Source organism: Oppia nitens, unplaced genomic scaffold, assembly GCF_028296485.1.
Source record: "Oppia nitens isolate AA-2021 unplaced genomic scaffold, nextdenovo-longstitch-racon4-pilon3 scaffold4_pilon_pilon_pilon, whole genome shotgun sequence".
Lineage (NCBI taxonomy): Eukaryota > Metazoa > Arthropoda > Arachnida > Sarcoptiformes > Oppiidae > Oppia > Oppia nitens.
In genome coordinates this window covers 1,293,490-1,309,933 of record NW_026533232.1, presented here as the reverse complement: position 1 = coordinate 1,309,933, position 16,444 = coordinate 1,293,490, and the positions used below count along the sequence as shown (strand labels likewise).

Below are 16,444 nucleotides of genomic sequence, written 5' to 3'. Positions count from 1 at the left end.
CTCAATTGATAATCAATATAATAAAGGTTGAATAAAAAAAATTATTTTATAGTTTAATTTACAGTATAATTAATTTTCTATTGAACTAAATATAACAAAATTTATTTTTTCTAAAAATCTATTATTTATTTTGTAATTTAGATCAGTTATGTAATAAAACCTACAGTGATTATACCAATATTATAACATTTGATGGACAGTTATCATCTATGAATAGATCTGCATGTTATTGGGATATTATTGGTAACAATAGCAAAGACAATATTATTGTTATTGTCAACAAATTAGTCATCGGCGGTACAAATCGGTTGTCCATATATGAGATGTTTGCTAATCGTAAAAATAATAAACTTTTAATCGGTAATTATATTGCTGACAGACAACAACATATTGTACCGAATATTATAAGTGAATCAAATCATTTGCATTTTGAGTTTACTGTTGGCGGCACCGGTAGCTTAATCGATGAATCGACCACCAGTAGTATCAATATCACCTACTATGCTATCGATTTGTGTAATGTGCAGTATATAAATATATTTTATTAAAATGATAATAGTTTTACTTATTTATTTTGTTGTTGTTATCGTTGCTATTTGTAGCCAATTATACAAAAATTATGGACTCGCTTACTGGTCAACCCATGAAAATCTATACAGGCATAAAATATTTAATCCTAAATGGTGGCAACAAAAACAAATATATGACCTGGCCACTATCATCTAATCATGCGCCCACACTATCATCATCATCATATATCCAGCCCAATGAGCCAATCATCTATGATCATATTTTTCTAGCCACCAAACAGCCAACTTGGTATGAACTGGTACACTATATTGGTTCACATACTGTACAAATTGAATGCTCCACACATCCAGGTGCATATTTTATGTACGGTCAAATTTGTTGTATGTATATAAATTATGTCTAAAAAAATTAATATAATTATTTATTACAATTAAATTTTGTTGTTTGGAAATAGCATCTAGTGAATATCCACTTGGTTATATTAACAATCGCATTGATTGCTATAAACATGATCCTATAAACCATACAAATGATAAATATTTTAAATGGAAATTTATAAAATCAGCATCATCAGTTTATGATAATCACCAAACCGAACTACCCCCGGCACCCATAGATATTATTACCATAGGATCTAATTGGAAACAAATTTTAGCCATATCATTAGGATCTAGTCTAATACTATTACTAGTTATCAGTTTAATTTTTGTATACATTTATAAGTATATTAGAAATAATAGGCGTCACTCATTTTTGTCAGGTAAAATAAATTATCAAATAAATATGATAATTAAAATAAAAATTATCTAGATAATAAAATTTTATGGCAATTAATTTACTGTATTTATTTATTTATAGTTAAATATATAAAAAACAATTTGAAAAAATCTATGCTCGACCTGCTCCGGGATGAACGGCTACTCTACGATGAAAATGATATACAACTCAACGAAACTGTAAGTGCTGGCCATCACTGTACGGTCTCCAGGGGTGTACTAACCGTTAGAATAGATGGCCAATACTGTGATCGGCGTATGGATGTAGCCGTAAAAAAATTAAGTAAAGTATATGCTTTATACTTCGTATGATAGTTATGTTAGTTTTTTTTAAAAAATTATTTTAATAATATTTTGTTTTTTTTTGGGCACCGGTAGATAAAATGTACAATAAAAAAGATGCACAAATGTTTGTCAATCATTTGTTAATTGCCAGAGATTTAAGACACGATAATGTGTTAGAAATTATCGGACTGTGCTTTAGAGCAGACAATGCATTACTAATTGTAATCCCATTTATGGAGAACCGGGATCTAAGCAGTTATCTACGTAACGAAACACATGAGCTATCTGTACGTCAATTGATAAACTTTATTACGGATTCAGCTAAAGGTATGGAAAGTCATAAGGAAGTCATATTTGTCTTAAATGTTAAAATAAATATTTTTTTCAATGAACAGGTATGGAATATCTATCGCTCAGACATGTCGTCCATCGTAACCTATCGGCCAAACATTGTATGCTTGACGAAAACCTGTGCATAAAAATCGCACACTTCGGGACATCAGTAAGTCATCCGCGACTACATGATTATAGACACAGTTTTACTACTGTCTCTTATAAATACCGATCGGCTGCCATCAAATGGACGGCACCCGAATCACTAGAGTACGACCGATACGACAGCCGATCGGATGTCTGGTCCTTTGGTGTGTTGGTCTGGGAGATAATGACCCGATCGGCCATTCCATACGGCGACATAGAAAATCACAGTGTATTGAGTTATGTAAAACGTGGCGGCCGTTTGCCCCGTCCCTACTACTGTCCCGACCAGTTATATACACTGTTGTTGACTTGTTGGTCACCATCACCACAGCATAGGCCAACATTTACCGAATTGGTCGACGATATTAATTTGATTGATGTCGGTGTCGACGATGAGTTTAAGTCGAGATTGGTATCACTGGAGATGGCCTACAAATATCATAATAAACAATATGCCAATAATGAACTGTACGACGATTGTAAAGGTTTGAATACCAATTATGAGGAACAACAGTATATTTGTATGAATACTATTTGATTGACTATTATTAGTATATAATTATCAAAAAAAATAATAATAATAAAATTGTATAAGTGTTTGAAATACTGGATAATTTTTTATATATTATAAATATTTTATTTAAAAATATAAATTGTTACCAAAAAAAAAAATAGTTTATATAATTATAATTTGCATAATTCTGGATTATAAGGAGACAGTCAATGCATAGTTTTAATTTATTCAATCAAATACATTAAATCAATATAACATATAGCATAACTATGTACGATTATATAACTTGAATTAAACTGAAAAAGTTATTTCACCACCAGTTCCTAGTTACCCCCATCCATGCCCACCCCACCCCACCACTTACAAACCTCCATACCCGCAAACAAACCTAACTAATCAAACAAATATAAATTATTTGGTGTAAATTTTACAAATAATTAAGTCTAGTAAGCTTTTCCTTTTAATAGTTTATGAAATGATATATTTTTTGAGACATATTGATATAAAAAGCGAGACAATAATAATAATAAACAAAACTCAAATCAATAAATGATAGTTTAAAATCAGGATAAATAAAAATTACAGTTAAAATTGACAAATATATTAATAAATTGTAAATATTAACTAATTTCTCATTTGAATTTCATATACTTGTATATATATTGTGACTGTTTTCTGTAAAACAAATAAATAAATAACTCTATGTATCGGTTGAGTTGTATTGTGGTAGCTATCAGTGTATGTAATAGATATAATTATCAGCACCGGTATAGACAACTTATATTAGTAAAAAATAGAAAATTAATTGAATGGCTGTCAAACCAATCGCCGATAGTTGGTCTGAGATGTGCCCAACAAATGGCCAAAAAGAATCAACCGTTTGATCAGAAAATAGACAAAAATATTAATTGTGTTGAATCAGCTATTGAGAAAAAATGTCGACCGTTTATGGTTACTGTTCTCAAACTATCGATATCTGATCATTTAAGTAACACAGCAAACGCCAGTGGTTTCATAGTGGACAACAAGTTAGGCCTAATTGTGACCAATGATCACGTTGTCGAAGGAATCGATTTTGTAACTGTTTGTCTATTTAATGAAACTCTAAGATATTGTGACGTCTTTATTGACGATCAAAATCAAACAATTATTAAAGGAATTTATGGCCGAGTAGTCTATACGGCACCCGATCGCGATCTGGCTCTCATTCAATTGCCGCCCATTCGGCCCAATGTGCTACCTGTATGCGAGTTTACTACCGATTGCCAACCGGGCGATCCCATTGTGTCACTGTCCTGTGCAGCGCCGGGTCGATGTTTAACTATAGACGGTATTGTCCAAAAACTGGATAAGCTATTGAACATAGACTCAAGTAATCAACAAATTAAAGGTATTACCGGCAGATGCGATATATTATTAAAAACTGGTTTTACACGGTTAGGCTATTCCGGCGGTCCAGTAGTCAACATGTTGTCGGGACAGGTAGTTGGCGTACATAAGGCAGATTTACTTGGGAGCTCCCATTTTTCAATAGCTATCGGTGCTAAAACTGCTATGGGTTAGTAATAAATTATATTATGGTCACACCGAAAATACAAGTAGTTTATTACCGATGAAAAACATTATAATTAGTCATTTATGGTCTTTAATATATATATATATATATATTATCTATATTTATACATAGATTTTATAAATGAAGGCACTGACTATCTATTGGCCAAAAGTGCTGAAGTTATAGCCAAAAAGCACCGGAAACCTATCAAACGTAAAACATTGGGTATAGTTTTGGTGGACAACCAGATAGTGGATATAACTTTCTCAAGTCTGACCATTAGGTAAGATAGTGAGTATATGATAGAGAGAGAGAGAGAGAGAGAGATTTTAAAACATTTTTTTTATTACAGACAAAATTTAAGAGTTTCCGATAGAATTATTTCCTATAATAAGATGCCGTTCACGACATTGGAGGCGATGTCCGATCACATCCAACAATTGCCAGACAATATACCACAGATAGTACTAACAGTTTATCGACAATCAAATAGTCAAATATTGTCTAACAAAGTACAGCCGATAATTGTTGAACAGTTTGAATGTTAGACTGTTTATTATTAATACTATTAATATACTATTGTATTTAAAATAAATGCTCACCCAAAATATAAATTACATTTAATTGTCTAAATAATATATGATATATAAATAGTATAGTTTGGGAGTGTGTGTAGTGGGGGTGTGTAAAAATATTAATTTAAAAAAAATACAATAGATTTCATAGATGAAGCCAAATATTATTTTGTTAGGGAAAGTGTTGTCGTCGAGAAAATGTTGGCAAATAAATACCGAAGATTTATAAAACCAAAAACATTGGGTTTAGTTTTGATCAACAATGATATAGTAGGCTTGACATTTGCATCACTAAGTATTAGGTAAAAATGAGAGTGAGTGAGTGAGTGAGTGAGTGAGTGAGTGAGTGAGTGAGTGAGTGAGAGAGAGAGAGAGAGAGAGAGAGAGTTTGAAATTATTAAACATATTTAAGTTTAAATTTTTATTATTATTATTTTTGTCACTAATAGACAAAGTTTAATAGTTTCCGACAAAATTATTTCCTACAATAACATTGAATTCACGACATCGGATGAGATGTCCAGATATGTCCAACAACTGACTGATACAACAGGAATAGTACTTCTAGTTTATCGTTCATTGGGTGACCAAATGTTGACTAAAGAAGTCCAACCCATAACTGTCCAACAGTTTCAATGTTAAGCCTATTTTTATAAATACTTTCAATACTTTTTAATGTTGAATATTATTATTAATAAAAATAGTAATTCGTTTAAAAAATAAATGTCTAAATAATAATATTTAATTAATAATAAATATTATTGTTTACTGTTTTTTTTAAAAATAACTTTTACAGTTTATTTACTATTTGTATTTATTTATTTATTAATTAATTATATAATAAATAAATAAAATATTTATTTTTAATCTATAGATATAAATATTCTTATTTATATTATAAGACACTTATAAAATGAATCTGTAAAACATTAATTTAAATTAAAAAATAACTATTACTTACTTTTTACAGTGTAATTAAAAAAGTACATAATTATAATTAATTTTTATTTTCCATAATAATAATAATAATTTAATCTAAGTCTAAATCAAATATTTTTAATACAAATAAATTTTAAAGCTTGACGTATTAGAGTGACTTCGGTAATAGTATTGTCGGCCATAAATTGTTTCCAAGCGTTTGGATTGGGTGTGGCATCGGGTTGACTGGTATAGGCATCAAATACAGTATCGGTAAGATGTCCGTCAAGTTCGTCCTCAAACTGGCGCTTATCGGTAAAAAATGTACCAACATTTTGGACCATCATTGGCAGAAAATCTAATTTTTTAAAAAAAGAAAAATTTATTAATAAAATATGATTATATAATATAACTCATTGATTATTATTATTATTAAAACATTAATTACTAATAATTTCATGTCGTTTGGCAATAGTATTGATATTAAAGACACGAAACTCTTTAATTTGAAATCCATTTTCTTGTAAACCAGACTTCCAGTCGTCTAACTGTTTACTAACCGATTGATACCAATCTCTTTGTTCACTTTTAGCCAGTTTTCTGTTCAGATCAGGTATTATCGGTATATTAACGTGTAGTATACCGTTGTCCGATGATAGCAATTGCCATAAGTTGGTCATTAATTGTTTGCGATCGGCAATATTAGATAGGGTATCGTTTGAAAATATCAGATCTACCCGACCCTCCAATTGGCGTATTTGTGGACATAATTGCGACCAGTTTTCAACATTCATATCCTGTTCAATATAAACGATGGTATTGTCATCTATTGATTGACTTTTGGCGTAAGCAATCATTTCCGGATCGATATCGATACCAATTAATTGTTTGTGCGGCACATTTGCCGACAAATATTTGGTAAGTCCTCCGTCAGCTGAACCGATATCGACAATAGTATTGTAAAAACTTTTGACAACAAAAAAATATTATTATATTTTATTGATTATTATTTAAATAATTACTATTAAATATATATATATATATATATATATATATATATACGGCATATAACCTACGGTTTTTCATTTTTAATATTAGCTATTGAATCGATGATATGTTGTTCAATATGTTGTGTAGCAGTTTCATAAATTTCCGGTTTTATATAACTCATAATTTGTTTGTTTGTTTGTATATTAAGTTAACTTTATAAGAAAAAACTATATAAAAAAATCAAATTATAAATATATTAAAATTATATTTTTTTTAAATAACAGCAAACAAACGAAAAATTTAATAAAATTTTCGTATACAAGTGATTTATATAGGATTATTGATACTAAACAAAAATGACAGTTTTCTATTAACATTAATAAAAAATTTAAAATCATCATTAAAAAAATTCTATTATCATCGTTTTTATTGTAATTAATATACAGTTAAACAAATAAATTAAATTTATAAATGATATGCATTTTATTTCCAAATATTTTATTGCTGTCATAAATTCATACATAATTTATTATTGTATAGACATAAAAGAAATATCGGTTTAATTATGATAATGTTAGACCCAGAACTTGATTAGAAATAATTTAATTAATTATAATTTTATGAAAAAAATATAATATAAAATATACAATAATATTTTGTAAGGAAAAAAATTATTAGACACCCATTTTTATTGAAGAAAAAATATGTTAGTAAACATATTAAATTGTCAAATCATTTTTTTAAATAAATTAAATATTTGTATTGTTTTTTACGAAATTCCGATATTAATATATTATACAAATATCTAACAATTTTTGAAATACTACAATTAATAGACTGTCAATTGAATAAAAAATGCTAAAACTTTATTATTGCTAAGTTAGTTATAAAAAAGGCAAATAACTATAGTTAAAAGTTAACTATTTTCAATTTAATTTTTTTCAGTAACAAATTTATTGAAATATAATATATATATTTTTTTTGTAAAAAAACTAATTACAATATCAGCAGCTGTAACATTTTAAACTATTATCACCAAAAAATATTAAATACTAAATAATAATAATTATCATCATTGTAGTTTACTAGTAAAATGATTATCTAAAAAAAATATTTTTTAAATAAAAATATAAAGTTTAAAACTATATCTATTTATTGATTATAATCTAATAATTTATAATACTATATTATATATTAAACAAATGTTGTAATAAAAATCAATTAAATAATATAGTTTATAAATATAAAATATTTGTTTTTTACGATGGCATTGCATTTACTACAATTGGCATACAGTAATAATAATGATAATACAATAAATTATTTATTCAAAGATTATTATTAAGTACTAAAAATAATTATTATCAACGTCCAGCCCATAACTGTACAACAGCTTAATTATTACTATTAATACAATTAATATACTATTTGTAAATAAAATACAAACCAAATAACTGTTCAATGATTTTAATATATACGTAAAATTAATTTAATTATTCAGCCCATAACTGTTGAACAGTTTATATGTTAGACTGTTTGCTGTTTAAAAAATAATTACTATCAATAAATCCATTACTATTAAACAATTTATAAATTGTAAATAAAATACAAACTAACTTTCCTAATATAATATACTGTAACTGTAATAATTTTATTAGTTTTTTTAGATAATAAAAATTATAATTTCATATAAATTAATTATAAACTGTTTATCGTTCGTAATATTATATTATTTTATACTAACTTATACTAACTTATATTAACTTATACTAACTTATACTAACTTATACTAACTTATACTAACTTATACTAACTTATACTAACTTATACTAACTTATACTAACTTATACTAACTTATACTAACTTATACTAACTTATACTAACTTATACTAACTTATACTAACTTATACTAACTTATACTAACTTATACTAACTTATATTAAATTTAATATAATTTAAATATTTTTATATACAGTTCATAGTAAAATATAATAACCTAACATAAACTAATTTAACTAAAAAAAAATGTATATAAAAATATTTATAGCGAGACAACAATTTATTAAACAATTAAAAATACTAACGTATATATTAAAAGTAAAACACTATAAAAAGAGAGACATTAAAATTTCAATTAAAAGATTAACTGTTCAAAAACAAGTATAAAAATTATCCCAAATTTGTGATAATATTATATAATGTGATTAATTGTGTTAAAGATAAAAACAAAGTGTGTGAAAAAACAAACAAACAAATCAATGTATCGGTTGTGTTGGATAGTGGGATCAATAGGTGTGTGCCATATAGCATATCAGTATCATTATTATAAGCACCGGGATGGTCGTCGATATCAACAACTTTGGTCGTTAATAAATAAAACAACAATTCAATGGTTAAAACAACAACAACTGATAGTTGTTGGCATGAGATGTGCCCAACAATTCATTGAAGAAGATTTCATTGCTAGTGTTGCTGAACAGTGTCGTCCGTTTTTGATGACAGTCTACAAGTTGCCGATATCAGGTTCAGTAGATTTACGCGGCAGTGCCAGTGGTTTTATAGTAGACAACAATTTGGGATTAGTTATAACCAATAATCACGCAATCTATGGAAGCGATTACGCAAAACTCGGTCTATTTAACGAATCTCTTAGATATTGTGATGTTTTTATTGGCGACCAAAACCAATCAATTATCCGAGAAATGTATGGCCGAGTTGTCTATACGGCACCCGATCGCGATCTGGCACTCATCCGATTGCCGCCCATTAGGCCCAATGTATTACCTGTTTGTCAATTTTCTACTACCGATAGCCAACCGGGCGATACTATACTAACATTTTGCGCTTCAAATGATCGATGTTTGCTATCGAATGGATTAGTTTTAACATTGGATACAAAAGCAAACTTAAGTTTCCTAAAAAAATTTCAAACAACTCTTATTGACGACAAATGCAATGTATTAATTTATACTGGATTTGTTGCCCCGGGTTACTCGGGTGGTCCAGTGATCAACATGTTTGGACAGGTAGTTTGCATAAATAGCTTAGCTGGACTAGGAATGTCCGATCGCAATATAGGTATCACCTCTAAAACCATTATGGGTTAGTTTTTGTTGATATATTAGTAGTAATAATAACTTATAGTAATTTTTTATGTTTTATTTTTGTTTATAAAATATAGATTTCATAGATGAAGGCAAAGAGTATATATTGTCTGAAAGTGTTGAAGTCATGCATTTAACAGCAAAACAACGAAAGCCTAAACTTATTAACAATAAAACATTGGGTTTAGTTTTAGTGAACAATCAGATAATAGACATTACATTTGCGTCACAGACTATTAGGTTAGAGAGAGAGAGAGAGAGAGAGATTGAAATTATTAAAGACATTTAAATATTTAGTTTTTTATAATTTTAATTTTTCTTATTTATTTTTTAATTAATAGACAATATTTATTGATTAACGATGAAATAGTTTCTTATAATAACATTGAATTTACAACACCGGAGGCGATGTCCACATATGTCCAACAATTGGCCGATAATGCAGTAATAGTACTGAACTTTCAACGATTATTTGGTTTCGAAATGTATACTATAGATGTTCAACCCATAAATGTTGAACAGTTTAAATGCTAGACAATTGTTTACCGTTTTTTTTTAAATATAAAATAACTATACTATTAATAATATTTAAACTATTTATACTATGAAAATACTTTTTAAATACTTTCAATATTTTGCTAATTTGGTAATAAAATATTTAACTAAATCTGTAGTATTATATATTAAATTATGTAAATTAAAATTTTTATCACTATAACAAAGAATTATATATTATATTTATAAATTTAATTATAATAAATATAATAATAATTATATTTTTAATACATTATATTTTATAGGGTATAATATCATAAACTAATAATTATTAAATATAAATTTAAATTATTGTCTCAAGAGCTAACATAAAAATTATATATTTTAGTATTTAATTAATCAAATTTTTTTTAAAAAATTCACTTCATAAATTACTGTTAATTGTATTTTTTGCATAACTGTTTGCATAATCAAATTTTTGAAATAGTATTTGAAATTGTTTGCTACACAACAATAACAAATAAATGTCATACCAATGGTTCCGGTTCTGTGAACTGGGAGTAACGGTGTTTGCAGGCAGTGTATATCACAGATACCAGCACCGGGAGAGACGACAGCACCTGACAATTCAATGTACAAAACAGCTGACAGTTAGCCTGAGATGTGCTCATCAAATGGATGAAGAGATTGCTCCTGTTGTGCGAAAGTGTCGACCGTTTTTAGTGAGCGTCGTTAGATCAACGATGACCCATCCGAAAGCTGTTTTCAGTCACTCCAGTGGTTTTATAGTAGACAACAAATTAGGTTTAATTGTGTCCAACAATCACGTAGCCGAAGGAATAGATACGCTTAGACTCAGTTTGTATAACAATACGTTACGATATTGTGATGTTTTTGTCGGCGCCGACCAAAACCAAGGGATTATTAATGAAATTTCTGGCAAAATAGTCTATTCGTCACCCGATTGCGATTTGGCACTTATTCAATTGCCACCCATTAAACCTGATGTGCTACCTGTTTGCCAGTTTTCTACCGATTGGGCACCTGGCGATCACATTATAGCCATATCCGGCTCACGTGGTCGATTTTTCGCTGCCGACGGCTTTATCTTAAAATTAGATAAATATAAAAACATTACTCAAAAACATTCCAGAGATATTGGCGACAAATGCGATATATTGATACACACCGGATATATCGTGGCCGGCTATTCGGGCGGTCCAGTGGTCAACATGGACGGACAGGTAGTTGGCGTACATAAGTCAAGTCGGCGCGGCTTCTCGTGCTATGCTTTATCTATCGCTGCAAAGACTGTTATTGGTTAGTACAGTAGTTGTGTATCTATATATATGATAAATGCACCTGTAGTTTATGGTATAGTTAGAAAAAAAACTTATTGTGTTTTTGTTTATTATTATTATATAAAATAGATTTCATAGAAAAAGGCAAACAGTATCTATTGACTGAAAATGTTGAAGTCATGAAACTAATGGGTGCTAAACACCGGAGGTTTATTAAACGCAGAACACTGGGTATAGTATTGATGAACAACCAGATAATTGACATTACATTTGCGCCAAATATTATTAGGTATAATATTGAGTGATTACAGTGAGAGGTTTTTTATAAAAAAAAAATTAAATTTTAAATACATAAAAAGTCTGTATTAAATATATATATTTTATTTTTTAATAATAGACAAAATTTATTAGTCAACGACCAAATTGTTTCCTATAACAACATTGAATTTACAACACCGGACGAAATGTCCAGTTATGTTCAACAATTGCCCAATTATATAGATATAGTATTGATAGTTCATAGATCAACTATAGGTCAATCATTTAATATCATTGTCCAACCCGTAACTGTTGAACAGTTTGAATTCTAAAATCAATTATTACTTTAAATAAAAATCTATTAAATCTAATAATATCTATAATTATTAATTATATGAAGTTTATATATTGTGACCGTGGATGAGATAATGAATGAGTGGACACAACCAATGATGGATAAAACAATTTATTGTTAAAAATATAAAATTGATTAAAAAATTGATTGATTGATTTGTTTCAGGTTTTGTCGAGTGATTGATTGTGCGGGACAAACTAGTTATTTTTTTAAAATATTATAGACAGTACTACTGTATATTATTAAATGTTAAATACATAATAATATTGGAAATAAAATATTAAAATATAAACTATTTTATACTAGTATATTACTGTTTAAAAAATAAATATTATTTACTAAAGAGGTAACCTATTATAACCTATTATAACTTATTATTACATATTTTAATTAATTTATATTGATTTTAGATTTAGTATTATATATACAGTTTTAAATTATGTAAATTAAATTTTTATCACTATATCAAAGAATCCAAATTATATATTATATTAATATTGATTTTTAATATTTTATATTTAATTTATATAATTATATAAATTTAATTTTAATAAATATAATAATAATTTTAATTTTAATACATTATATCTTATAGGGTATCATTTATCTAAATATCATAAACTAATAATTATTAAATATAAACTTAAATTATTGTCTCATGAGCTAACATCAAAATATATGTTTTATTATTTGATTAATTTAATTTTTTTTTAATAATTTCATTTTATAAATTACTGTTAATTGTATTATTTGAACCATAGTATAGCTAAAACTGTTAGCATTTGAAGCAAATATTTGCTACACAACAATAAACAAAAATAAATGTCATTTGAATGGTTCCGGTGCTGTGAACTGGGAGTAACGGTGTTTGCAGAGAGTGTATATCACAGATACCGGCACCGGGAAAGACGACAGCACCAGACATTTATAAATGAAACATCAATTCAATGTAAAAAACAGCTGACAGTTGGCCTGAGATGTGCTCATCAAATGGATGAAGAGATTGCTCCTGTTCTGCAAAAGTGTCGACCGTTTTTGGTGGGCGTCACCAGATCAACGATGACCAATCCGAGACGTGTTTTCAGTTTCGCCAGCGGTTTTATAGTGGACAACAAAATAGGTTTAATTGTGACCAACAATCACGTAGCCGAAGGAATAGATACGCTAAGAATCAGTTTGTCTAACAATACGTTACGATATTGTGATGTTTTTGTCGACGCCGACCAAAACCAAGGGATTATCCGACAAATTTCTGGCAAAATAGTCTATTCGTCACCCGATTGCGATCTGACACTTATTCAGTTGCCACCCATTAAACCAGATGTACTACCCGTTTGCCAGTTTTCTACCGATTGGGCACCTGGCGATCCCATTATAACTATATCCGGTTTACGTGGTCGATGTTTCGCTGCCGACGGCTTTATCTTAAAATTAGATAAATTCCAAAACATTCCTCTCATCTTTATTGAAGATATTGGCGGCACATGCGATATATTGATACACACCGGATATATCGTGGCCGGCTATTCGGGCGGTCCAGTGGTCAACATGGACGGACAGGTAGTTGGCGTACATACGGCTAGTCAGCGCGGCTTCTCGTGTTTTGCTTTATCTATCAGCGCAAAGACTGTTATTGGTTAGTACAGTAGTTGTTCATCTATATATATATATATATATATATATATCAATATATGATAAATGCACCTGTAGTTTATGGTATAGTTAGAAAAAAAACTTATTGTGTTTTTGTTTATTATTATTATATAAAATAGATTTCATAGAAAAAGGCAAACAGTATCTATTGACTGAAAATGTTGAAGTCATGAAACTAATGGGTGCTAAACACCGGAGGTTTATTAAACGCAGAACACTGGGTATAGTATTGATGAACAACCAGATAATTGACATTACATTTGCGCCAAATATTATTAGGTATAATATTGAGTGATTACAGTGAGAGGTTTTTTTTAAAAAAAAAAATTAAATTTTAAATACATAAAAAGTCTGTATTAAATATATATATTTTATTTTTTAATAATAGACAAAATTTATTAGTCAACGACCAAATTGTTTCCTATAACAACATTGAATTTACAACACCGGACGAAATGTCCAGATATGTTCAACAATTGCCCAATTATATAGATATAGTATTGATAGTTCATAGATCAAATATAGGTCAATCATTTAATATGACTGTCCAACCCGTAACTGTTGAACAGTTTGAATTTTAAAATCAAATGTTACTGTAAATAAAAATCTAATAACTCTATTAATATCTATAATTATTAATTATATTATATATATATTACTTTTTTAAATAAAATATTATACACTGTACTATATATTATTAAATGTTAAATAACTTACATAATAATATTGAAAATAAAATATTAGGCTTAAGTATATATTATAGACAACCAGTATAAAATTATTTGTCCCATACCCATCCCCACCCACCTAACCACTTCCTAACCTCACACTCACCCCAAACTAAATATTAATTAAGTAATAAAAACTAACATTTTATATATGTATAACTGCATAAAAACCATACTTTATTTTGCTGGCTGACTACAATCTACATTTGTTCCAAATATTAAAATATAAACTATTTTATACTAGTATATTACTGTTTAAAAAAAATAAATATTATTTACTCGAGAGGTAACCTATTATAACATATTATTACATATTTTAATTAATTTAGATTTAATTTCTAACAATTTTTCATATAAAAAGAGCTGTTATAATAATAATAATTTTTTTTAAAAAAACTGTTAATTGTTTCTCAATCTATAAATACTTTACAATTGCACTAATTGTAATGTTACAAAAACTGTCAAATCATATATCCCGGAGCTTTAGACAGTTGGTAAGTGTAACAGTGTTAATGAGTGTGGGTGAGTGTCTTTTATATGAGCACCGGCAGCAGCCAAATGTATATTATGGTTTGAGATGTGCTCAACAACAGGATGTAGAGATTGGTAATGTAGTCAGAAATTGTCGACCGTTTTTGGTTAGTATTTTTCTGCCGACACTGTCCGACCAAATGTTGATCAGAGGCTACGCCAGTGGTTTCATTGTGGACAACCAGTTAGGCTTAATTGTGACCAACAATCACGTGGCGCAGGCACACGATAGGCTCAGACTTATACTGTTTAATACAACTCGACGCTATTGCGATGTTTTTGTCGGCGCCGACCAAAATCAAGCAATTGCTCAGGAAATCTCTGGCCGAGTAGTCTATACGTCACCGGATCACGATCTGGCACTCATCCAATTGCCTACCGTTCGACCCAATGTACTACCTGTGTGCACATTTACCGCAGACGACGATTGCCAACCGGGCGATCCCATTATAGCCTTGTCCTCTGCACGCGGACGATGTATGGTTGCTGAAGGTCTGGTCATCAAACAAGATAAGCGCCAAAACCTGATCAATTGCAATGAGTTCGCGGAGTTTACTAATCTTATTGGCGACACTACCGATCTTTTAGTCCATAGCGGGTTTATTGGTAGCGGTTATTCGGGTGGTCCAGTGGTCAACATGTCTGGACAGATTGTGGGCGTACATATGGCTAGTATGCACTGTTCATCACATTTTGGTTTGGCTATTGGCGCTAAAAACGTTATGGGTTAGTACAATATTGGTATTGCACCGGTAGTTTATTAATAATGTTTTTGTTGTTGGTGGTGGTATCCCATAGATTTCATAGAAGAAGGCAAACAGTATCTATTGACCGAAAATGTTAAATTCATACAAGGGTTAGACAAAAAGCACCGGCAGTTTATTAAACGAAAAACATTAGGTATTGTTTTGGAGGGTAACCATATAGTAGGCATCACATTTGCTGCACAGACTATTAGGTATGAAAGAGAGAGAGAAAGAGTTTAAAAAAAAGTTTAAATCTATATTTAAATTTTTAATATTTTTTTTGCCTTTTTATTATCAAAAATAAGACAATTATTAAGAGTGACCGACAAAATTGTTTCCTATGATAACATCATATGTACGATACCGGAGACACTGTCCGATTATGTGCAACAATTGCCGGATAATATAGAAATATCACTTACCATATATCGATCAAATGGTCAAATTTTTTCAATCAAATGCCAGCCCATAAATTGTGAACAGTTTAAGTGTTAGACTATTTTTTAAATGCTGTTTTTGTTTGTTTGTTTAACTACTGTTGTATTCATTATTTTATTATTGTTAACTACTGTATATTAAATAATGTAATAGTTGTACTGTTTATAATGATTATTTTTTTTTTAATTTAAGCAAGATAAAAATATTTAAT

General features: G+C 28.9%; 7 protein-coding genes across 10 annotated transcripts; 6 read left to right on the top strand and 1 right to left on the bottom strand.

Moving 5' to 3' along the window:
* The first annotated feature begins 1,421 nt into the window (after positions 1–1,421).
* Positions 1,422–2,610, top strand: LOC128960033 (hepatocyte growth factor receptor-like). Its single transcript, XM_054306096.1, has 3 exons — positions 1,422–1,590; positions 1,686–1,919; positions 1,988–2,610. The coding sequence occupies exons 1-3, from the start codon at positions 1,422–1,424 to the stop codon at positions 2,608–2,610; spliced, it is 1,026 nt and encodes a 341-aa protein (XP_054162071.1).
* A 575-nt stretch (positions 2,611–3,185) lies between these two features.
* Positions 3,186–4,740, top strand: LOC128960452 (uncharacterized). 4 transcript variants are annotated; one of them, XM_054306541.1, is made up of 4 exons: positions 3,186–3,958; positions 4,028–4,144; positions 4,274–4,424; positions 4,494–4,740. In XM_054306541.1, the coding sequence occupies exons 1-4, from the start codon at positions 3,289–3,291 to the stop codon at positions 4,687–4,689; spliced, it is 1,134 nt and encodes a 377-aa protein (XP_054162516.1). In that variant the 5' UTR covers positions 3,186–3,288; the 3' UTR covers positions 4,690–4,740. The 4 variants fall into 4 exon arrangements, with proteins under 4 accessions (XP_054162516.1, XP_054162515.1, XP_054162514.1 ...); XM_054306540.1 differs by having other exon boundaries at positions 3,186–3,976; XM_054306539.1 differs by having other exon boundaries at positions 3,186–4,144.
* Positions 4,741–5,733: 993 nt separating this feature from the next.
* On the bottom strand, positions 5,734–6,832 carry LOC128960462 (juvenile hormone acid O-methyltransferase-like). The gene is made up of 3 exons (XM_054306552.1): positions 6,711–6,832; positions 6,083–6,600; positions 5,734–5,992 (listed from the first exon to the last, which is right to left on the bottom strand). Exons 1-3 carry the CDS (start codon positions 6,803–6,805, stop codon positions 5,763–5,765), a joined length of 843 nt encoding a protein of 280 aa, XP_054162527.1. The 5' UTR covers positions 6,806–6,832; the 3' UTR covers positions 5,734–5,762.
* A 1,992-nt stretch (positions 6,833–8,824) lies between these two features.
* Positions 8,825–10,262, top strand: LOC128960032 (uncharacterized). Its single transcript, XM_054306094.1, has 3 exons — positions 8,825–9,726; positions 9,806–9,968; positions 10,070–10,262. Exons 1-3 carry the CDS (start codon positions 8,883–8,885, stop codon positions 10,260–10,262), a joined length of 1,200 nt encoding a protein of 399 aa, XP_054162069.1. The 5' UTR covers positions 8,825–8,882.
* Positions 10,263–10,669: 407 nt separating this feature from the next.
* Positions 10,670–12,114, top strand: LOC128960031 (serine protease HTRA1B-like). Its single transcript, XM_054306093.1, has 3 exons — positions 10,670–11,543; positions 11,654–11,813; positions 11,922–12,114. The coding sequence occupies exons 1-3, from the start codon at positions 10,748–10,750 to the stop codon at positions 12,112–12,114; spliced, it is 1,149 nt and encodes a 382-aa protein (XP_054162068.1). The 5' UTR covers positions 10,670–10,747.
* Positions 12,115–12,885: 771 nt separating this feature from the next.
* Positions 12,886–14,371, top strand: LOC128960030 (probable serine protease HtrA1). The gene is made up of 3 exons (XM_054306092.1): positions 12,886–13,773; positions 13,910–14,069; positions 14,179–14,371. Exons 1-3 carry the CDS (start codon positions 12,960–12,962, stop codon positions 14,369–14,371), a joined length of 1,167 nt encoding a protein of 388 aa, XP_054162067.1. The 5' UTR covers positions 12,886–12,959.
* A 546-nt stretch (positions 14,372–14,917) lies between these two features.
* Positions 14,918–16,290, top strand: LOC128959846 (uncharacterized serine protease syc0938_d-like). Its single transcript, XM_054305865.1, has 3 exons — positions 14,918–15,775; positions 15,848–16,007; positions 16,101–16,290. The coding sequence occupies exons 1-3, from the start codon at positions 14,965–14,967 to the stop codon at positions 16,288–16,290; spliced, it is 1,161 nt and encodes a 386-aa protein (XP_054161840.1). The 5' UTR covers positions 14,918–14,964.
* Positions 16,291–16,444: the final 154 nt, after the last annotated feature.